General features: G+C 27.0%; 1 protein-coding gene across 2 annotated transcripts; it reads left to right on the top strand.

The window, feature by feature from the left end:
• Window positions 1–425: 425 nt before the first annotated feature.
• Window positions 426–23,350, top strand: LOC107456185 (chromosome partition protein Smc). 2 transcript variants are annotated; one of them, XM_043049363.2, is made up of 9 exons: window positions 426–982; window positions 7,356–7,410; window positions 7,624–7,695; window positions 9,958–10,050; window positions 11,239–11,286; window positions 13,805–13,868; window positions 18,344–18,395; window positions 18,479–18,554; window positions 21,716–23,350. In XM_043049363.2, the coding sequence occupies exons 1-9, from the start codon at window positions 568–570 to the stop codon at window positions 21,927–21,929; spliced, it is 1,089 nt and encodes a 362-aa protein (XP_042905297.1). In that variant the 5' UTR covers window positions 426–567; the 3' UTR covers window positions 21,930–23,350. The 2 variants fall into 2 exon arrangements, with proteins under 2 accessions (XP_042905297.1, XP_042905298.1); XM_043049364.2 differs by lacking the exon at window positions 11,239–11,286 and having other exon boundaries at window positions 435–982.
• Window positions 23,351–25,256: the final 1,906 nt, after the last annotated feature.

The following is a 25,256-nucleotide window of genomic DNA, read 5'->3' as shown; positions in this document are numbered from 1 at the left end:
AAACTTCATTACTTATTAATACTATTTTAAAGTTTTATTACTTCATTGCTTAAAACTATGTTAAAATAAATATGCTTTCAAACTCAAAAAATTTTCAACCATAGTTAAATTAAATTATGAAAAATAATAAATAGTTATAAACTTTATTTTTTGCTTCTTTATCTTTGAAAACCAAAATAGTTTTTGGTAAATGAAAATGAATATCATTTAGCGGGAATCGAAGAAAATTTTGAAGGTGTTGGCTACCAAGGCGAGGAGAAGATATCCCATCCACAGAAGATCAAAATTGTAGTGGCATTTCTTCGGAACAGGGACCATCGCATGCATTCCACTGTGCTGCTCTAGTGCGACGTAAGTAAACTCAAAAGTTTACAGCGCCCTCTATATGCTATATTTTTTATTGATATTATAAATACAAGCTAAAGATACTGAGTTTAGTCACGCAGAAATAGACAGTTAAAGACTTTAATTTAAATTTTTAGCGGCGGTTAAAAGCAAATACATAAATCAGAGGAAAAGTTTGAAAGTGAATTTAAGAGAGCAGACTTTTTTTCAAATCATAAAAATATGCCTCGCAAAAAGAAAATTGAAATTGATGACTTGGTAAATATTCATATAGACCCAAATTATCCCACAGAGGAGCAATCTATAAGACCTAAACTTCGAAAAAAAGCAAAATCTAAACCTCAGAAAAAAACTTTACCTGTGATCAAACATAAATCTCAAATTAGGAAGGATCAGTTGACGAACATTGAATCGAGGGAAGTTTCTGCTTGTAGTTACCAGCCTAAATCTTTAAACAAAAATCCTGTTGAAGCATTAATAAATGATATTTCTTTTGCACATTCCGAAAATTTAAATGAGTCCGATTCCTTTCTAGAAGATTTGGATGAAATGAATAAAGGAGATTTGTGGGAACAGTTCACAATGTTACAAACTTTACACAGAAAGGAAAAAGAGCTAGAAATTGCAATTCTATATGGTATTTATGAGCAAATTTTAACTAACGGATATAAGGACATATTGTTTACTGGATTTAATAATAGTTACAAATTTTAAAACATAAGACACTTTAGAAAAACTTAAACTCAAGAAATTCAGTTTAAGAAAAAATCATATCTTAATCTTATGAACTTAATTCTTATCCTGGTTCTAATACGAGAATTCAGGGTTTAAAAAAAAAAACGGGTCTTTCTTAACTCCAAGGTTTTAATTTTTTTTTTTAAGAACCCGGCTTTTTCGGGTTTTGTAAGAAATATTTTTAAAATTTTCGGGAGTCCTTAATGAGATTGTTTTGATGTAAAAGTTAAATCATTGATAACTATTTATTACTTGTTTTGTTACAAAGTAATCATAGTTTTTATATTCTTATGCTATTATTCTTATTTCTTAATAAAAAAAAACAGACAATTGCATAAAAATTGAAAATTAGGGATATTTCCATATCGTGGTCTTTGGTAGAATAATGCCAACTCTATGGGTATAACTCGTAGCCACCCTCAGTCAAACATCTACGTGTTTTTTCGTACAATTTTTCCCATTTAAAAATCAATTTGGTGCCTTGGTGATTTTAGTTGGCATGGCAGATCACGATAAGGAAATATCCCCTAAAATTATTCAATTAAAAGATCAAAATTTTCTAATTGCATTAAAACTGATTTAGTTCCAGAACTTATTAGGATAAAATTTAAACTTAATAATTTTATCTATTTCCATAATTCTACAATTTTTTTAAATTTCCATTTCAGCTTTTGGTTGCTATGAAATTTGTTATATATTTTTCCTTTAACAGATTGTTTAATAATATTTTGTAAAGTTTACAACTGTAGCAGTTTTGTATTCTTTATTTTAAATGCGTGCTTTGTCCAAAAATAGATTTATATAATGATTATTATAAAAGTAAATATATTTACCATTACCATAATTACAAAACGGTTAAGTTACATGTTGCTTTCGATATGCTTTTCAAAAAATGTTATGTAAGTAGGTAATATTTCAGGATTACTTTATAATATATAACTCTTAATTTTAAGCCTTCAATTTAGAATGATAATCACAAAGTTAGGGTGGCCACCCACCTGGAATTACCTGGACATTTTTTTAAACTGTAAAAATTAAGAAAATTTGGGAAAAAACAGGGAATTTTAAAAAAAAGCTGGAATTTTTTTTTTTTAATTTTACCATCCGTTTTATCCACTATATGTAGATGGGAATTTATTTTCAAACAGTTGAAATATCAAACAAGTAGCAATACTTTGCTTGCATTAATAATCTCTTAATTATTATCCTGCTAAACTAGACTGTCATCTGAAACTCTCCCATGTTGCTAAATGAATGGAGAAATATTTGATCTCTATGGAGATTATGAGACTACATAGCTTTAAAAAAAGCAAAAATTGTGGTGGAGGTGGAAGAAAGTGTTAGGATATTTGCTTCTGTGGATAAAAGTAAGGTTGCTGTTTTTTTTTAGACTTCTAGTCTGTGTACTGAATTCATTTATTGTTCAACTTTGTTCTGATGCTTTGGAGGTATTTTTTTTATTTTTTTTTGTTCACAAAGCAGGGTTCGTGATTTTTTTAAAAATAATAAAAAAAATCAGATTTTTTTGATTTATATCGGATTTTTTTGATTTAAATCAATTTTTTTTTATTTTTATTCAAATACTCTATAAAAAAATTTAATTTATGATTAAAAATACTTTATAAATGTTTAGTCAAAATTAAATTAATATTAAAACTATATTATAGCAATATTTTAGGAGCTCTTAACTTACTAAAATAATTTTTCGTTATAATACATAGCTTTGAATGCATCGCAACCATTTTGGAACAAATGCATGATTGAAATTTAAAGACTAGATGAAATAGAAGATAATTTAAAGAGTACTTCAGGGATCTGCTTAGGTTTTTCTGAGAGGCACCTATTTTGTGAAAATTTAGACATAATTTGTGAAAATAAAAAATTATATTAAAAAATCAACACAAAATATTGTAAAAATATGGATTTATTGTTTCTTACGAGACACAAAAATAAAATTTTAGGAAAAAATATTTTGTAAAATTATTCTACAGTTTTTCCTAAAGTTGAAGTTGTGAAGGTACTGCTACAGGGTAGTACATTTGGCTTGGACAGACCCCCGTACTTTAACTTTAAAGCAAAGTTTCAATTAGCAAAATATAATTTTAATCTAAAATTGTGATTTCTTTTTTTTCCTTTTGATTTTTAAAATGACAAAATAAATGTAACAGATTGTGTTTATAAATGTAGTCATTCATCAAAAAATAAATATTTAATCTATTTATTTTTATATTAAAATATTCATTTTTAATCCTACATTAATAAAATATAATGTAGATTTTAATTCCATACTTTTTCGGTCAAAAGGTCGAATTTTAATTAACATAATTTGAATTTTTTTTTGTTGAAAATAATTCATGTTTATTAGTTATTTTCTACAGCTATGCAAGTCTATTAAGACAGCATTAAATGTTTACTTTAATCTGTACTTTCAATCTCAAGAATCAATAGATTTTCAAAAATGCAATTTCAAATGTGTTGGAATTTAACACACATCAAGAAAGAAAGTAATGTTGTTAACTAAAATTAATGTAGCAATTTATCTAAAATAAATTTTAAAACTAAGAAAAGAAAACAATAAAAGTATTAATAATTGAAACACTGTTTTTTAACTCTTAAGATCAATATATATTTAAACAAAATCAGTTGATATAAATGATAAATATCAATGATTTTTTTTAAAAAAATCATTTGATTTAAATCAAGCTGATTTAAATCAACAAATCCTGTCACAAAGTGATTCAAAATACTTTAGCATTTTTAACTTTATAAAATTTTCCAAAATATAATTGGTTATAATTTAATAATAGATTTTATCTTGCACTCTTTTTCCAAAAACTTTTATACTCCCATCAAATGAATTATTTTTCTTAGCAAAGCCAACCAATCACTAATTTTCTTGAATCGCTAACAGCAAAATCGTTACAATTGTTGCATTGATGCTAATTTTCTGGATTTCATTTTTATCTTTTATAACTTATTTTATTTTTTAAAAAAGTCCTTTTTTGCGAACTGACTAGATGTAACATTAAATTTTACTGTTTTGTTGGTAAATATATGATTTTTGATTCAAAATTTGAATTGTGTATTAATTACTATGTCAAACTGTATGCAAGCACATTTCCGAAATTATTCCTTCTTTCACCCTAAAAAGCTGGCAAAAACCAAGGAATGTATGGAAAACATGGTAAATGATGTATAAACTAAGAATATATTTTAAAAAAAATTATTTGTATTTGTTTATTAGTAAGAAAGAAAACGGAACTTTATTTCTTCGTTCTACACTGTACAGGTACATGTTTCCAGTTGGACAACCAGATGATCAAAATTTTAAGTAAACAAGTAGTTAACTTAATATTAAGCAAACAAGGTATCACTTTCAAGGTAGAAAATTGAAGATTTAGAAATAATGATTTTTAACTTACAAATATCAGTTTTCAAAAAGTTATAGGCTGTTAAAAGAAGGGCTACATCATTTGAAATTTGTAACCTTGGTAAGTAAATCTCTTACAAAGTACAGTTTTTTTTTTAATTCACATTAATCAGGGGTCTGTCTAGGCCGAATTTACTACCGTTTAGCGGTACCTTCACAAATTCAACTTTAGGAAAAACGGTAGTTTCACAAAACACTTTTTCTTAAAATTTTATTTTTGTATCCTGAAAGAAACGATAAATCCATATTTTTTTGTTGATTTTTTAATATAATTTTTAATTTTCTCAAATTATGCCTAAATTTTCACAAAATATGTCTCAATTTTCACAAAATAGGTACCTCTCAGAAAAACCTAGACAGACCCCTGTTAATAATTAAAAATGAAAAAATAATAACTAAATCGAACTGCAACAAAACAGGTTATCCTGCACAAATGTGTAGAAACATGTCACATTTTGATTTACAAAAAAAATTCTTAAGATACACTTTTGATATTTTGTGTGCGACTCCAAAATGCATAATTAATTGTACTGTGCCATTAGGATTTAGCATAATTAAATTATTTTTCTGTTTGAAGTAAGATTTTGTTAGTAATATTTTTATTGTTAAATTATAATTAATTATTTTTATGTCAGACACCACTGCATTTCATTTGTTTTTATTTATTTCTATCTCTTATTTTGCTTTTTCTTTATAAAATGAAGTGAAATCTGAATAGAAACCATCTGAACATCACCTTAGGTTAATTTACAGTAATGTATTTCACCTCATTAACCTAATGAAATTTGTTTAACTATGCTATACTTTAAGTTATTTATATTATAACTTAAAATTGATCAACAAAGTTTTTAAATTGTTTTATTTTATTTATTTATTTGAGGAAAGTAACTCAGTTTTAAGTTTTTGAGAGACTATTTAACTTCATTTTCCTTAGAACTTGAAAAATGCATGTATTTAGAGAAAAAAAAAGTTTCAAAATGTTCTGTTATGTATTTTTTGAAAGTTTTTTTTTTTTAGTAAAGAAAAAATAATTAAATTAAATAGAACAATAACACACATCCTATTCAATCTTTAGGTAAATGGGGAAAAAATTGCTAGTATGTAGTTATTAGGCCTATGATGAAACTGTAGAGGGGGTATTAAAAAGAGATAAATTTGCTCTAAAATTTATATAAAATTTTTTTTCATAAATTTGGTCCATCTCTAATGCTGCAACCAGGGACATATGTTCTTCCTTTTACACCATTAGCTATGCCACTAAATTCAAGTAGAAGATATATCGGTTAATATCATCTACTTTGAAACATCAAATACAATAGATTGTAAGAACTGTACGAAACGATTATTTAATTTTATGCAGGCAATAAATAAAGCCATTAAATGATCCTTTTTCCTGCCCGATAATTTTTTTTGTTATAGGCTAATAATACAGTTTAAAAAAATTTTGCTTTTTTTTTTAATGTACAATGCCATTTTTTTCAATAGTTTTTTTTATTGTAAAATAATGAAACTTTTTGGCTTTAAAAAACTGTCGTTGAATTTTTTTCCCTCTTTTTTTTGACAAAAAAAGAAAAAAAATCAGCAGCAGTTTTTTATTCCAGGATTTTTTAAATTATTAAATTTATAGAAATATTGCTTAAATAAAAGTTTTTTAAAATTTTTAATATACCTTGTACTGTTAAAATTAAAATGAGTAATTTTCCAACTAACTTTTACAAGATGGAAAATGTTGTAAAACACATTGATCCATTCATTCAAACAGGAAATAGAAGACAATATTAATTTAAAGAAGCTATTTAATTGTAAAATAATGTTTATAGTGTTAAGATTTTAATTAAAAGTAATTTCTAGTCGTTATAATGGTTATCATTAACTTAAATTTATATCCAACTTGAAAAATTTACGTCTGACACTGAAATAAAAAACTTCAAATGAATTTTATATTCTATTTTTAAGTTAAGAACTGCATAGAATTTTTTATTCAAATGTCAGCTTCAAAATGCAATCAAGTTTACATTTAAATTATAAGCAAAATCGCAGAGTTTAGACAATTTATGAGTAATCATTGTTTGCTTTCATGTGATTTACATCCGACACCAACAATTTAATCCATTTAATTTGAACTTATGATTATACCTACATTTTTATAAAATAAATTGTCTTTGGGTTATGATATACTAAATATTTCATATAAAAATTTGATGGTTATAAACTTATTCAAAATCAGGGTTGTCTTACATCTTAAGATAAGCCATCAGGGTATATTTCTATATGAAATAAATTAATGTTAACAGATTAAAGATTAAGTCAAAATGCTTTTAAATATGACCAATTTCATGATTTGATGGTTTTTAAATGGTTAATCAATGCTAGTACAAGTTAAAACAACAAATGAAATAAATTTTTATATGTATATGTCTTGTTAAAAATACATTATGTTTGTTCCAATCAAATGAATAAATGAGAATGTGCTTTTCAGTATTTTATTTTTCACTTGATTGCTGAAATTTTTTTCATGTTACCAGTGTAAACAAATTTTTATTGTACTCTGTATTTGTATGAATTATTCTTTTAAATAACATTTCTTGCATTAAAAAAATCATTTTAATAAGAAAAAATATTTTTAAATACTTTTCTATTAGATTATTTAATTTAATACTGCGTTATGGTAATAAATATATTTTGCAAATTTAAAGCTATTTTGTTAAAATCGATGAAAAAAAGTATTTTTTTCCTTTATATTTATTATTAAGTTTTAATTACTAAAGTGTGTATTTAATATTTTTTCTATTATATTATTTTAAATTGCTTTATTAGTTAACTAATAGGCATTTTGAATTTATAGAAAAATTGAAACAAGAAGAGGAATTTCTTACTGATGAAAGTTTGTTGAAAGAAAAGTAAGTTATCTGACAAAATACTGTCACTAAAACTTTTTATTCAAATGAAAAATATAAATATTAAATGAAAAGAAATTTTTTTATAAAAAAATTGGTACCATTTCTAAAACTAAAACTGTTTAATTATCAAGTTTCAATTCTTTTATTAATCTATGTATTTACTTTTTTTTCTTTTATATTATTTATTATTATTATTATTTTTTTTTTTTACAGAATATCCAAACTAGAAGATGAAGTACAGAAAAGAAAAATGGATTTAAAATTAAAGGAAATAATGTGCTCTGAGTAAAGTTTTTTTTTTCTTTCCTTTTCGTTTAGATTGCAATTTTAGATTTACAGTACTGAATTAAAACTTTATTAAATAAAATTCATTTCAAACTTGACCTTTTTGTTGTTGTTGATAAAACCATTGATCAAGTCTCCTGATTTTTTATTGTTAAATTATATGGTTTAATACCACTATGTTGTGTTAAAAAGCCCCCGGATCATTTTTAAATGTTTCAGATATAGACAACAACTACAATGATTGCATGATTTAGATAAATATTTGAGAAAAGGTTCTTTGCATTATTGTTACCATGCTCTAATTACATCATCCATGTATAAAGTGTATGATATTTTAGCATGTGGATATCATAATAAGTGTTAATTCTTGAATTATCAATTTTGTTTAGTCTTTCACTGGTTATAAGTTATTCTCTATTGCTCTGTGTAGAATAGTTGAAATTTTTTTATTATTTTTTAATAACATTTCAACATTCCATATAAATTGTTCTTTCTTTTCTTCGATGTTCATAATCATTATGTATTTGTTCAAATAACTGATTTTGTCTGACTTAATTTTTTTATTTATTTATAAGTCAAACTAATAGTGTTCTGCATTTTTCTTTTTTTTTTAATTGAAAAGACTTAATATATTATAATTTTTAAGTATAGAAATTATAATTTTCAAGTATAGACCTTTGCAACATGCATTATTTAGAAATTGCGCTGTTTTAATTTTAGTATTATCCCTCTCTCTTTTTAATGATTGCATATTTAATAGATTCTGGAAAAATATTGTTGAGACAAAATAAGTGGAAGATTGTTGTTTTAACCTCCCAGCACACACTCTCATCATATTTAAATAAACTGCACGCATCCTATTTTTTACGACTGCTATGACAGAAATTAATGGATATTGATAATAATTTTGTCAAGAAATAAAATAACTTGTTGTTATAAAAGGAAATGCATTCAAATGAAAGTAAATTGTTTTTGAATCCTTATACTAGGGAGGTAGAAAAGCAATGTTATATTTCATTACATATAATTTAAAAATTTATTTGTTAATAACTATATTTTAAAACGCAAAATAGTTTTAATATTCTTCATAGGCAAGTATAAATAAGTAAAAAAGGAAAGTTTAACATTACTTACTTCTGCAAGAAATTTTACTTCTGTGAAACAAGTGAGGAAAATAAATAACTAGTTACTAAAACTAATTTCAAACTACCTTTTTAATATTTTTATTATTGCTAAAAAATTTAAAATGAACGAAAATAAGAAACTAGCAATGAAAGAGAGTACAGTAATAATCGAAAAATAGGATTCTAATTAGATTTCTTAATGTTCGAAATTCACACTGCATTCTGTGCAAATGACTTCAGTAATCCAATACCAACATAGAACATCATTTTTTCCATCTGAATCATTAATTATCATCACTGCTCAAAATATAGTGCAGATTCACTACTAATATTATTTATTTCTATATCTTCTTCACTCAAATAGCTCTTAATCTCAAATCCAAATGTTTCCTTCACTTCTTTTTCTTCCTTGGACAATTTTAAAAGAATTCGAGATCATCTGATTGTCAAAATTTTTTCCCATGAAAATCGATATCAATTATATATTTGATTTTATACAAATTAAAATAATACAAGTCAATTATTAACAAGAAATTAGAAAACACTTGAGAAAGAAATATTTATTTAATTTCCTCCCACGACCACGCAGGTGTGGTAAATTTTACGAACGAGCCACCACATAGCACAAAACCTCAATTAAAAATAAAAATTGTCATGTGACTTCCTATTGGCACATTCTATGATGTGTGGAAAGGTGGAATAGAAATGATCTTTAAGCATCCCAGCGTAATATGCCAAAAAAGTATTAAAAACCGAATTTGTCGTAAAATTTGTATGCTGGAAGGTGAAAGATAAAAGAAGTGTTACATACTGCCTTTAAAAATTGATGTGTAAAAAGCTTTATCCATTGTTTTCTATCTATTGGGATGAAAAAAACTTTTTTTTCCGTGAGCATTAGAGAAAAAAATTAACAAAAACTACTCAAACTAAAAAGAGATTAATTAATAATTTATCATCCTTATAAACATTGAAATTAATCATTGTCGGGTCTAGTAGTTAATGTAGCCTAATAGTCAATATTTAAGTTAATTCTTAATTAAGTGTTAGAAATTAGTAGTTTATTATGTTATAAATATTTAGGTTAATTCATTATCAAGTCTTGATTTTATTGTTATTAAAATATAAAACTTATTTTTAGGGTTCAGTTTATGGAAACTATAAGAAAGATTAGTTTGCCTTGCTCTCTTAAGAAAGATGGAGAAGTTTATGATTTTTCTGATGGTGAAAGAGGGTAAATAACATTGTTATCTAAATGTATGGTAGTTTACATCTCATCATTTATAATTAGTTTTCATCAATGCTCATATATCTTTTAATTTAAAAAACAGGTGTTTAGTTAACCAGAGATATTTTTATCTCTAACACGCATTGGAAATCAGAAATACTCATTTAAAAAAACTAGTAAGGTGTATTTACTAGAAAATGGAAATGTTTGAGATTTCATATTATGCTGTATATTTATAGAAATTACAAAATAAAATACGATGCTATTGAAATTTCAATGAAAATAATATATTTTACTTATATATTTTTATTTTTTATACTAAATGTCAAACATGCTTATCAAAATAGTACACATTTCTTTGCGATCTTTTATTTCAACCATGAAAGTTTTTTTTTATTTTATATGAAATTGGTCACTTATGATCTCTAATGTTATTTATAGTTTGATTTACTCATAATTCTTTACTCTGTAGGGAGTATAGGGCCTTTTGTCATGACTCTCTATCTCACCCTGCTGGTGGCCGAGCTCTTTATGTTTTGTTTTATTACCGTCGTTGAGCAGCCGACCTAATTTTTCGGGCTTACGCCTACTAATGTTCAACTCTGTAGCCTTGTCATTTTGAACCCAATCCAGAAGACAAGGGAACTCCTGGATCAAGTATTGGGAGAAATTTGCCTTCCTGGAAGACTTTTTGATGGAACTAACCCACATTTGCGTTACATTGAGAGGAAAACACACAAAAACGGTTAGTCTGACGGCAAGGGAGCTCTAACTCATGATACGTCCACCACTGAGGATATTTTACATTAGCACTGTAGTCAGTGCTAGCAGGGTTTGGAATTCGTATCGACCAGCCATCGCTGAGATTCGAACCCGGTTTACCTCATTGGAAGGTGATCACTTCACCCCCTGATCCACCACGACTACTATATTTTGTTAATCGCCTTGTTATATCCCTCTTTTGTTTACTCAAGGTGTTCATTCCATCGCCTGATTGAACTTAGATTTTTCCAGTTTTCTGATAGCGTGTCCAATCCATCACCATTTACGCTCCCTGATTTCTAATTCTATTGGTTATTGTTTATTGATTTTAAATAATTAAGTATCTGATGCTTTGTAAACCTATTTTATATATAGAATTCTTCTGATACAATTGTTGACAAAAACCTTTTATTTATTTATATTTGTTTTCAGGTTGTACCAAGTTTCTGAACCCTATGAGACTACTGATTTAACATTTCAGTTAAATATCCTTATTTTTGTTTCATTTGATTTAGTTTTTAATGCCCAAAATGTATTTAAAATAATGGAAGCACTGCGTGTATTGTTCAACCTGTTATCAATGTCTTGATCTGTATTTCCTCTATCATTTATAATTGATCCATGGTAGGAAAAACTGTTGACTTCTTCAATTGTATAGTTTATTATATTATATTTACGTATATCTATATATGTGTGTATGTTTTATTCTACTTTGGGTTAATTTTCTTAATCGTTGTTTGATCTTTAATTCACATTTTTTTGCTTCAGTATAAAGGATAGTTCTATTTGTTTGCATATGTTGTAGGTTGCTTGTTAGAAGGCAGAGGTCTTCCCGGTTTTACTCCTGATAAAATTTTAAAGTGTGGTAATTGGTATCCACTATGTATTGTTCGTACATGGTAATTTTCCTACATTTTCTGGATAATATTTATGAATAAATCTTGTATTCCATAACTTTTTAATAGTTTCCAAACTGTTTCTTTGTGGACACTGCCAAATACTTTTTCAAAGTCGATAAAATTTAGATAATGTTTTGTTTGCCATTCAATTCATTGTTCAACTATTTTTTTTTTAAATTGACAATTTGGTCTGTGCATGATTTGTTGGCTGTAAAGCCAGCCTGTTTTGGTACTATTGTTTTCCTTTTTTTTTTTTCGTATATCATTCTCTCGTGAATTATTCTGGTAAAGTTCTTGCTTGAAACACTTATAAGTGTAATTCCTCTTCAGTTATTGCAATTCACTAAGTCTACCTTTTCTTCTATTTTTATTAATAGACCTTTCTTCCAGTCTTCTGGCCATTCTTTTTGTTTCACAATTCTACTGTACAAAGTTGCTAAGACTTCAGATGTTATTTCTGGGCTTTCCTTAAGAAGCTCAGCAGAAAGCTTTTTTCAGCAATTGAATTGCTTTAAGCACTGATTTATGGTTTTTCTATTCTCATATTTCACTCCAAAATGAATTTTGCTCCACCAAAAGAATCAAGGAGTATTTTCACTTTATGAAAAAAATCTCAGCTATTTCTCTGCAATCTCCCTTTCATTCGATTTGCATGTCAATGTAATTACTGTGTCTTATATTTGATTTTTTTCCTTTTTTACATTTTATACCTATATATAATAAATATATCATGGTGTATAAATAGACTACCTAATTTTGATTACAAGGTCACGAATTTCTGGTATTTTGGATACATAAGTGGACCAATCAATAAACCAAATATGAAAATTTCTAAAATTAATCCTTTTGGAATTCATTGTTGATGGAATTGGGGGGAAAAAATCATATGAAAACTGGAAATATCCACGCTGCCCCTATAATTATCATGTTTCAAATTATACTAGATGCGTAGCAAAATGTAAATTCAAATGTTGTTATAAAATCTTTTAGAAAGTGTAGAATTTTGAATTCTTTGGATGACAATTTTGAGACCGTTAAATTTCTGGCTTTTAAAGTTTTTATTTTGTTACATTTTTTAAAAAATACTTTTGAATAATTCTTATTCTAAATTTTCTGAATGTAATTGAAAGTATTGAAATACCTTTATATGTAAAGAAAATATGATTAGAGGAAATGCAAAATTAATTGTGTATAACAAATTAAGAATAGTTTTTTAAAGGTATAAATTGATACAGAGCTATTCTTATTGTATTGTTTAAAGTGCCTTGATATTTCACAATTAACAAAATATAACTTTATTACTGGTGTATAAGTGAACATTTTTTGGTGGTAAAAAAGTCGACTTATGCACCAAGATTATACTACCTTGAACTAGTCTCTTGTATTTTAGAATATATTAGTTTTTTTTTCATTGCTATAAAAAATTTCCAGAAATATAGGTTTACCTTTCTGTTTCATGAGTGATTTTAATATTAGCACTGTAAGTCCTGTAAGCACTGTACACACGCAAAAAAAAAATTTAAAAAAAAATGTTGAAGTTTAGAACAATTGAGGTTTTGAGAAACCCAAATCAATAACATTTCAATGTATGAGGAGAAAAAGTTAACAAATTTGACAGGGTTGCCACTCAACAGGAAAAACCTGAAAAATGCAAGCAATTTCTTTCTACACGGAATTTTTTTTTTTCCAGTTTTGAATGGCAACCCTATTTTGAATTTCATGAACAAAATAATGGGGATGGAAAATCTGTTTTACCATCACTCCTATTGTTTTTATTGCTTTATATTTAAATAGGGTGCAATTAATTTGTTTAAATTTTTATGTAAATTATTCTTGCAATTCAATGTTGAAATTTTTTTAAGAAACCACTTCTCTTAGCAACCTTTTCAAAAATAAGACTTTTGGCACTTCATTTTATTATTATGGTTTATTGTTCTAACATAGCTTATCGATTGATTGCCTTTTTCTTCTATTATTAAACACTACATTCATCAAAACTTGGGGGTGAAAACCAAAAAAAATTTATTACAAACAATATTTTACTTGCAAATTTTATATGGACTGATTTAATCAGATTAAATATTATTTCATGTTTTTAGGCTCATTCTTGGGCTTTTACTGAAAAAGGAACAATTAAAGAGAGAATTATCATCAGGACAAGTGGTAAATATGTTTACTTCTTTTTTTAAATGTCTATGTAAGTAATTTATAAAAATCCTGTAACTAAATCTATTTGCGTAACGAAAAAAAACAGAGATGCTGCGAACTTATATTTTTGGAAGGGGGGTTTACACTTTGCTGAAGGAAATTTCTAATGTAACCGAAATCATAACTGTTTGTAATTATAGGTACACGTAGTTAATATTTATTCATAGTGTGTTTTTCCACCAACACAAGTGATTTAACAATTTTATACTTAATTAATTATTCTAGTCAATGAATTATCTAATTAATGAAAAGAATGAAGTCATTTACAGCTGAGATGAATACACAATTTTTCACCATCCCATGAATCTAACAGTATCTTGAATCAGGTGTTTTCAGTTGAGACTATGGAAGTGTATTATTTTAGGCGTGGGAGAAATGGATTGTTATTATTCCCATTTGAGGCAGTGATTACAAACTTGGTGCTACAAACTAGTTAATCTTCAAAGAATTATTGATATGCCAAATACATTTTATATTTAGCATAAAATATTTTGTATCAAGGTAGTATTTTATATTAAAATATTTCTTTGTATTTATAGCAATTGGGTTTTTTTTTTTTTAATTTTTTTTTCCTTACAGTTTATAAAAGATAAATTAGGGAAAATATTTGCATAAGAAATACGCATTGTACTTGAAGATCACCCTTTATTATTATATATTAACAATTCAGAAATGCAGGGTGTGTGTCATTGCCCAGTATTCCTTACAATTTTTATTTTCTTTAAGGTAAAGGGTTGCTCAGTTTACCCTTGTCCAATATTTCTCTATTGAGGTTTGTTTAAGATTAGGGTTCAACTTCTGGTATTGCTTTCACTGTTATTTTTTAAGATTAAGGGATTAGCTCAGTATTTTACTTTCTAAGTATATTTACTTGCCAAATATTTCTTGCAGAGATACTTATTAAGTTTAAGTGTCATTGCTTTGTATTCAGTGTAAGCCAATCATGATTATTGGACTCATTTATGACTAATTTTTCCAGTCAGTAAATGAAATAAATCTAGCATAAATATATTAAATAAAAGAATAAAATCCAAATCAACCACCAAAAGAGTTGTAGATGCCCCTCAAATATTTCAATGGGCACATAATTTCCATCACGGCATGTCTTTGTTGATAATCATTATCAAAAAATACTTCCTTAAGATAAATATTCAATTTGTATCACTTAAACTTTTTTTCATCAAAGAAATTTATTTTAAAATTAAGCGTGTGTAATTGTTAATTATTTTTCAGCTTAATGCAGCACACGACTTTATGACTACTAAACTGCATTTACAAACTAATTGTCGAAAGGCTGAGTCTTAGATTAAGTCTTAGAAAAAGAATTAATATGTTCTTTTTCTCTTCTCCTAATATCTGTTCAAACTGACTCGTCTGTTTCGGAAATGGAAGCTCCATTCACAAAATGATTGAAAAAAGATATTTTGAAGATTAAGGGGGAATGTTAATACAGTAGGGAACTGATTATCCGGAACGATCGGGACCATCGCTATTCCGGATAACTAATTTTTCCGGTTTTTCTGAATCGATACAAAAAGCCGTTTTAACCCAACTAAAAAATAAATAAAAAATAGTTGGAAATAATCTTAAATAGTTGGAAATAATAAAAACGATGAAGTAATACACTAATGATTATTTCCAAAATGATGGTAAGGTAAACATCTTTCAAAAAAGAAAGAAAAATCATAAAATTTTATGAGGAAAAAGAAAAAAAAATTTTAAAAATGGCGGGAAAATTTATCAAATTTCGTTCCGGTTTTCTGATTTCCGGAAAACGGGTTCCGTACTGTAATTGTTAATTGAATACCTGAAACTATGCATATGTAAGCGTACTTTCTTTTATCCCAATTTAAGAAACTCAATAAATGTGTAATGACTACTAAATTATTTGCGTTTTCTAAAAAAAGATTAAGGAAAAAAAATTTAAATTTCGTAAATTTGCCGAATAGCTAGGCAAATGTAGCTGAATAATGAAAATCTTAGGGAGGTCACATTGACTTCCTATCCTGACGCCCCTGTTGAAAAGTGTCGTATAGTTAGATTTATAATTTGTATGACAACCATGTTCATATATCTCCAGAAAAACTTGACAATGTTAGAGATTGCAAGTAAATTAATGTCGATCTATAGCAGGATGCAAAATTTTCACTCGCCATTGTCGGTCAAGTATTTAGAGCTCTAGTAGGTAACAGAGTTTGATTCCAGTTAAAAATAGAGTTAGACTCAAGTGTAACAGAGTTTGACTAAAAAATTACAGAGTGAGAGTTACAGAGTTTGACACTAGAGCTGCAATTGACAAATAGTATTTCTGATATTTTACTTATTTTAATTATTTTCAATGGTGTATGGATGATATTGAAACCATTAAGACTTTAGGAAACTTCAAGTACTTGTTTTAAGTTAATATTATTATTATTTTTCAAAAATGTGTTTCCATTTTTCAACTTTTATGGTTTTCACACCAAAAAAAAGAAATTCTTTATGCTACAACTGTTAACATTTTAAAAATTACTTATATTTTTCCAAAAATAGTGACGACCAAAAATTTGTGACTGGTTAGTAACTGTAGATCTGAAATTTCATGCCCTGCTTTATAGATTTAGCATCTTAAGTAAAGACTAATGCTCTAAAAAAATACCTTATCAATGTTGGAAAAAGCTTTTAATTTTCAATGCTGCAGTCTTAATTAATTTTAACTGATTAATTTTTCTAATTTAATTTTTATAATGTAACTATGTAACATCATTCGATAAACTTTCTGTTAGACAAAGTGTTTTTTAATATACATAAGTATTTTATGATTACTTTGTTATTGGTTGGTTTGGTATGCTGCGCATTCCAAAACATCAGAAGTAAGAGACTATCAATTTGTAATTAAAAATATTTTTTTTACAGCCCAATAAAAATTAAGATTTTTCTTTTTTAGTTGAGCCCTATTAAGAGAAATAAAACCAAGACAATATAAAAAAAATTTATTAGCCAAGTCTATTAAGAAAATTTTTGTATTTTCTGATCAGTTTCATCTGTAGACTCGTATAATTTATCATTGTTTGTGAAAAATTTTTCATCATCATTGAAAATTTTTTGCTATTAACTAATAAAGAAAAAAAGAGCCCTCCTCTTCAACGAAAGTATGCCTTTTTCGAATTCCCGAGTAAAATTAAAAAAATTCATTTTTATGCTTTTTCCTACCAATGCAAACGCAATTTAAAATTACATTCACATGATTTAAAATCCCAAATGAAACGATTTAAAATCTCTCATTGAGTTTCCCATTTTTGCGATTTTATATCAAATATCCCATTTTGCATTCATGTGATTTGAAAGCTACTATTATGATTTGTGTTCAAGTGACTTGAAAATTATACATCGGAATTTGTATTCACGTGATTTTAACATGAAACATTGAGATTTGTATTCGCGTGATTTCATAATGAAACATTGAGATTCGCATTCGTGCAATTTTAAAATCAAAACATTGAGAATCGTTTTAACACGATTTTAAAATTAAATGTCAAGATTTATTAAAATTAATTGTCAAGATTTATTAAATTAAGTGTTAAGATTCAAAAATCACACATTGAGATTCATGCTCACACAGTTTGAATAAATAAATAAAGTACTCACATCCATATTTTTATTAAAACGTTGATAACATTCAGTATATAAATGTGTCTTACATACTTTTCCCTTGCTCCAATTTTAGATATTTTTTCAATTATATATTTAAAAAGTGTTTTTGCACCTAGCATTTTTGGATTTCTCTTTTCAGCTTTTTTGATCTTTATCAAACTTACCCCTGTGACATGAATCAATATAAATTTCAATAAAAATTAAACATTTCTGAAAAAAATCACTAATTTTCTGACAAATTTCACCTAAATGAAATTGTGACAAAAAGGTTGAAACTAGTTGCTTGAGTTAATCAATGCATGCTGAAAAGTTTTTAATTGAGATAATGTGTTCGCTGAATGTTTTTCATTTTATCTAAGTCTATTAATCTGTTTAAACAATTATAGAAGTAAATTTTAAAAAGGCTAAAAACAGACAAATATATGTTATTAAATTAACTACCCAAAATTACTCGATACATAATGCTTGAAAAAATCTAGTGTTATTTCTACAACTTTAAAGTTATACCTTTATATTAATCTTATTCTAACAATATCTTGCTATCAAATGATACTCTATCATCAAAAGTTTGTTAGAAACAAACAAACGAAAATCAGAAAGAAAACAAAAATCAATCATTTAATGGAAAACTAAGATGATGAGGGGAAAAATTTTTTAACAATTACCTCTTTTATTTTTATGGAAAAGAAATCTTTTTTTAGCGTTGTTAATTAAGTGTTTATTTTTTATTGTTAATTGTTATTTCTATTAGTATTCTGCAATTTCCTTGAGATAATCGCATATTTTTGTAAACTTAGGAAATTGCAAAAATAGAAGAAAACTGTCGGAAAATGAATTTAGCTATTGAAAGTAAGTTATAAAAAAGTATTTTTTATTAAATGTTTTCTTTATCTAATATTTAAATTTATTTGTATTTATTCTTGTTGATTTAGGTGGCGAGAGAAATTCCTCTTCGGAAAGATTAGATGTAAATACAATGGATTCCGAGGACTTCAAAGACTTAGAATGGTAAAATATTTTGTGACTGTGTTGGTAATTAAGAAATATATTTAAAACATAAATAAAAATAAGTAATTGGAATAAACGTAAGGGTTGTCTTCAGGTTGCATTTCTTTACGGAAATGATGTATTTCAAAATAAAAATTACTCTTTATAATGCAACGATACCCAAAATGAAATAATGTCGCAATTTTAAATTTGTTCAAGAATGAAGAAGAAATAAAATATTAAACCAATTTACTAACAAAAAGCAAACAGAGAAAGAGTTGTGTAAATGACTAAATGAAATGTTAAACTTAATTGACTAATCTGACAGTTAATAAAATTGCAAAAAATAAAATGGGGCAAGCTTTTAACTAGTGTAGTAATATTAATAAGATTTGTAAAAATTATAGGGAAGAAAATCATACACTAATTAATTTATAATTTTTTTTTCCAATTAAACTTTGTATAGGGTCAGTTTTGTTTATTTAAGTCTTACATATTTATATTAGTAGTTATATTTTTATGTGGTAGTGTACTCTTAAGTAATTGAAATTTTGTTACTTTCCATTCCCTTCTTCAAGATACTTAGGATATTTTTCAAATATGGTGTCTTATTTGATACACAAATGAATATTTTAAATCATTTTTGCCTTTTTACGGAAGTTTTATGCCTGACTCTAAACCATTATATCAGTTTAAATATTTGTTGAATTTTCTTTTCTTTCAATTATAGAGCAAAGGAACAATTCTATTGTACTGATTTAATTCTATATTGGTTTTGTAAATTATTAAGTCTGGTCAGTATTTAATATTTATTCTATTTAAATTGTGAAATAGTTTTATTATTGGAATTTTTTTAACACATAGGTTTTCATCCTACAGGGTTCCCACGGTCCTTGAAAGTCCTTGAATTATTTTTTGCTAAATTTAGGTCCTTGAAAGTGCTTGAAAAACGTCTTAGGTCCTTGAAAAACTTGATAGGTCCTTGAATTTGTTCAATACTGCCAGCGGCCCTTTTTATAAAACACCCGCGGATCTTTCTCGTTCTTTCTGTTTTGTTCCCGAGCTTTCTCACGTGGTTTTTAATGCCACCGTTTCTAACGGGGCCTAGCGTCTTGGTGTCTGCCAAGCACGCGGAGCACATCAATGCGTTCGGGGCGAGACTCCACTTCATCTTCTGTCACATATGCTTAGATCTTATTTTTCTTATCGAAACTGGAATACTCTCGAATTTTGCAACAATATGTACCTTGCAGTTTTCAATAACTTTGCCGTTTTACCATCCGCACTTGTCCTTACGTTTGCGTCATTTCAAAACTTTATTCAAAACTTTATTGTAAAGCGTATTCGCAAAGGCACGGCTTCGTATTTATGTTATGAAGTTTAGACTAGTTATGCCTGGGAAGTGCTATTTTAATCCCCAAGTGCCGATTATGCATGAAGGAGATCGATATCGCAAAAATGGAAGAATCTGCTCTGAAATCACTCATGAAAGAAAGGTAAAACAAAAAAGCAGTCTCATGCCCTGAGTTCTCTTTTTCCAAAGACATCAACATCTAATTCATCTGGTGTAAATACTCCTTCAACATCGTGTGCCCCATGTGAAACAGAAACTTTAGTGGCCAAGGTAACATTGTCTTCTTATCTGGTCAAAAGGAATGTGCTTGATGCTGAAATTCTCTGGAGTCTGAAGTGCATCACTAGTAATTATTCATGTAACTCCTGTGAAGGGATTAGTAAATTGTTCTCCAAAATGTTTGCTGATAGCTGTATAGCGAGACAATTTTTTTGTAGTGCCACAAAGTGAGCCTATTTGGGCTCCTTTGGATTGGCACTATACTTCAAAGGGATTCTTATAAATGAGCTGAAGAATGTTGATTGCTACACTGTACTCTTTGATGAGACGTTAAATCAGTCTCTACAATCTAAGCAGATGGACATTATGGTAAGGAATTGATAATAAAGTTTGCACTAAGTATCTTACCTCCCAATTTATGGGTCATGGAACTGCAGAAAATATTTTGTCCTCTTTTTACAAATGCATGGATGATGGTTAAAAGCTCTCTAAAATACTTCAATTATCCATGGATGGACCCTATGTCAATTGGAAATTCTATTAGAAGCTTCAGTGTGAATTAAAAGAGAAATATTCCCACCAGGTCATATTCATTGGCAGTTGTGGATTACACATAACGAATAATGCTTTTAAACATGGTGAAAATGGGATATGTTCCTTCTAATTTTTATTTTCAGAAAGAATTGTTGCTGCATAACATTTAGAGAAGGTTGTGTAAATTATGGATGAATAATTTCAGAAACGATGTTTAATAGAGGAGAGGAGGGGGTTATGGAATAGTCATGGAATATGAAATACCTAAGATTTATCTCTGTCTTTCATGCAGCCTTCTCATGGAAATACGCAGGATTAAAGGATTTTACCATTAACACCTCATTACCATTTGTTATAGATTGTGCTGAAAATGATTTTGTGAATTTTTGTGATTTTGTGAAATGTAAAACCAGTAGGGTTGTTTTTAAAAAACTATATATTTTAGTTTATAATACATATACTCTCTTCTCTCTATATAGGCAAAGCATTTAGGTATTATATTTGAAATTAATTGTTGCCACAACAAGCATTGTTGCTTCTAGTAAAATAGAAGAGAATAATTTTTAAAATTGGTCTTAGATTAAGGTCCTTGAAAATTTTGTTGAGGTCCTTGAAAAGTCCTGGAAAGTCCTTGAATTTCAATCTCATCATAGAGTGGGAACCCTGTCCTAACTGAAAGCCTAATTTATACAGTACACAGTAAATTTTTTTTGTTATCGCTTTTTTTATTAAATATCATCCTCTGCTTTTTAAAAACTTCCTTTAAAAATTAACTTTAATTTCAATATCTTAACGCATAATAAAATGAACTATTGCAAAGCTATCTTTTTTAATATAACTATCTTTTTTCAGAAGAAATTTGTCTTTATTTGAAACAAACAGCCTAATTTTTTCAGAATATATAATTTTAAAAAAATCGGAAAAAATTTCTTTCATCAAAAATCAATCTGAAGGGAAAAAAAAATCTTTTTTATTTTATTTTATTGAATGTTAATCAATTGCCTTGTAATTTAATTATTCAACTATCCTACTTTCAAAATAAAACTGATAAAATAATTTTGTTTTTGTTTTACAGTTTGAAAACTGCGAATCAGAAAATAAATAGTCGCATCCAGTTGTTTGCCAAACTTCTCCAATTCTTAATTGAGGCCATAGAAAGTGAGCACAATTTAAATGATGATTTGAAAATATTAGCCTCTGCTTGTGAGAAAATACAACATTGGAACTATGATGATGTAGATGAATTGGGAGAACTGTGCAAGAAAGTTCATTCTATTAAAATAAAATGATATCTCAAAAAATTTTAAAAATTGAAACATTAACTAAAAAATTTTTATTTTGGTGTTGTTAATGTGATATGCATAATCAATGTTCTACTCTATCTTTAAATTATGTCTAGCCTGTTTTTAATCATTTTTTTTTTGTACAAAAAATCATAAAGAACTTTTTTTTTTAGGGGAAAAAAAAAAGATTCTACTTCTTAGAAATTTTAATTTTTCTATACATGAATAAGTATTGCAAGGCTATGAATGCAAGACAAGTTACGCACAGCCGAAATAACTTTTCAGCTGTCACTAACTAAGAGCACAAGAGCCAATTAAAATTATTGTGATAATCAGGTGGCCTGTTTTTTTGTTGCTTTTGACAATTATTCGAAAAATAATCTGAATTAAAATACAAACCAAAAATTTTCTGTTGTAAATTTGTTTTGGGTCTTTACGTACAGGATATCCCTTGAAATGCTAACTATATTTTAAAACTTAATTTTTAAAGGAGTAAAAAGAGAGAGAGAAAAATGTACAGTTTACTGCATTCTGCTCAAGAAATCAAAGAATTTATTCTTCCCAATTCACGAAATTTGTTACAAATGTTATCAACAGATGGCACTGTTGACTTCATAAAATTATTATACAATATTTTCTGAAAAACTAGCCTTTGCTGTGACACCATATATGGGCAAAATTTACAGTTCATGAAATTGGTTCAACATACAACAGCACTCTTTAATTTAATAATTTTTTCCCTTTAATCAGTGCCATTTATTGATAAATTTTGTATTTAATTTTGGAACTTGGGAAGAATAAATTCCTGGTTTCTTTCAACAAAAGGCCTAAGTTTTGATTCTGAACACTTAAATTGCATTTTATAGTTGCTCTATCTACTATTCTTAGTTCAATTAAAATGTAACCATTAAATTAAAAAAAAAAACTGGTTGTTAAAAAAATACTATATCTGACAATTTAATATCTCAAACCATTTTTCTTACCTAATTCACACAAGACTAACCATAATTTTTTTTCTTATTTACACTTGTATATTTAGCATTTCCTTTAATATCACTTAAATAAGAAAAATTATGATCTTTAAATTTGTAAAAACTTTGTGAAATAAAAAAAAAACACTTAATTTCTTATAGTTCCATTCATAACTATAGCATGTATGATTTTTTAATTATGTAATTAATAATTGAATGCAATAATTCTGAGTTAATATAAGCTTTTAAATTCCTGCTAATTGAATTTGTACACTTTTGCTTAAATCCTAAATAAAATAATACTTTTACCTTTTATTACTCAGCAAAATTTTACACATTAAGTTGATATATCCTGCATAATTGTAGTTTACATTGCTTTATTACTACTACAGCTGTTTGGAAATTAACTTCTTTCATTTATTCATTTTGTTTAATAAAAAAGAATTTTAATTTGCACTATTGTTTTGTTGTTATCGATAAATGTGTGAGTGTTTGCATTTGTTGATAAATTATTTTAATAATATTTTTATTTAGAATATGCTAATTAGAGAAAATTGTATCTTTTACAAACTCATAATATAGTGGCATAAAAGAATTTATTAAAAAAAAATGTCTTCATAGCTTTTGATTCCTATCCAAATGTAAACTGTCACATATTTTAAATTTTTATATAGATTTATATTGTCTTGATCTTCAATTAAAAACTTTTATAATATCTAAATATTTTTTTCTAATGGAGAAAATTTTAAATTTCATATTTAAAAACAAAAACTGAAAAGTTCATGAAATCAATGTAGTATAAATACAAAAAAGGTGCTTTTTAGCATTCTTACATCTCATCTGATCTCTTAAATCTGGCTATGCATCAAAATATATCAATTTAAAATTGATCTGTTTGCAATTTTATTATTTAAAATTCATTTGGAATAGAATAAAATTTCAAAAATTGAACTCTAATGACTTTATATTTGAATTAACTGTATATGTCTAGTTTTTTTCTTTTATTTTTAGTTACACTTTTGACAACAAAATATTTAAAATTAACTTTTCCTAAGTTTAACTGGAGAACAATTTTCCACAATGCATGTAATTAATTATTACGTTTTTTTTTAAAAACATATAAATGTAAACATATATCAAATATTTTAGTACTAAATGTAAATGCATAAAAATAATTTATTGATATTCATAAAAAAAACATGTAAAATAATAATTTCTAATTATTTTTTTTGCTCAGACTAATAATTTTTATTTTCGTCCCCCACGAAATTTGTTTTTCTCTTTTGTGTTATTTCTTTTGATACTTGGACAAGCAAAGATCACCGGCTATTGGCCTTGCGAATTAAGTCAGAAAGGAGTGCTTTTCGTATGAAAAGAGAGGACCACTCTGATAGTGTGACTTCGCTCATAACCTCCTGGGTAGATGGCAGTGTCTCTCATCTGTAAGGCCACTTGCTCAATTTTAAAAATCTAGGCATTTATTTGAAACGGAAAGGTTTTTTCTCTTTACCCATGGTCCTGCTCGGCAACTGACCACAGGATGACCGATTTCATAGATTTTACGGGCATCTATTTTGTAAGTACTCGGTTGGTCTTTAGTCATAGCAGCTTTTGAGGATCGAGCGCAGTTTCTCCAGACCGGAGTCCTATGCTCTAACCTCTGGGCAACTCTGACAATTTTTCTCTTCTTTCATATTTTTATCCATTAAAATACATACATCATTATAAAATTTCAGTTTTAAAAATTTCAAAGAAAAATAATTTATAACTGTGTAGAATGTGTGCCTTGAAGGAGAAAAACAAAATTAAAAAAACGCTATCAGCTGCTCTCTACTAAAATAGAGCAATTGTTTTGATTCAACATGTATTGTTCTGTAATTTAGTTTATCATCTTTATTTTATTTAAAACAATTCTCCATCAGACTATATCACAAAATATTTCTGTTTTTCTATAAAATGAGTACACAAGAGCTTTTTACCGGTAATTGAAGAAGCAGCCTATGACCATAAAAATAGTCTTAATGGATGCCATATAATATTTCACTAACGATGCGATGTTTTTAAACAATATTCCATTAATGAAAGAAATCGAAAGTACACACATGCAGGGCTGATTGTGCTCCGGAAAAGATCTGGATTTCCGGAATTTTCGCTAACAGTGATCCGGAAGTTTCCGGAAATCAAATTTTCAAATGTGGAACTTAAAAACAATGTTTATTTTATTTGTTTGTAAGGGAGAGTCAGAGATATACTTTATAAGCTTATATTCATGATTAATATTCATTTTTTATCAGTAAATAGTTGTTATAATCATAAACTCAAGAAAGAAAGACATATTTGTAAATTTTAATTACTTCTCCAG

The sequence above is a fragment of the Parasteatoda tepidariorum genome, chromosome 2, assembly GCF_043381705.1.
Source record: "Parasteatoda tepidariorum isolate YZ-2023 chromosome 2, CAS_Ptep_4.0, whole genome shotgun sequence".
NCBI lineage: Eukaryota > Metazoa > Arthropoda > Arachnida > Araneae > Theridiidae > Parasteatoda > Parasteatoda tepidariorum.
This window is presented reverse-complemented; position numbering and strand designations above follow the sequence as displayed.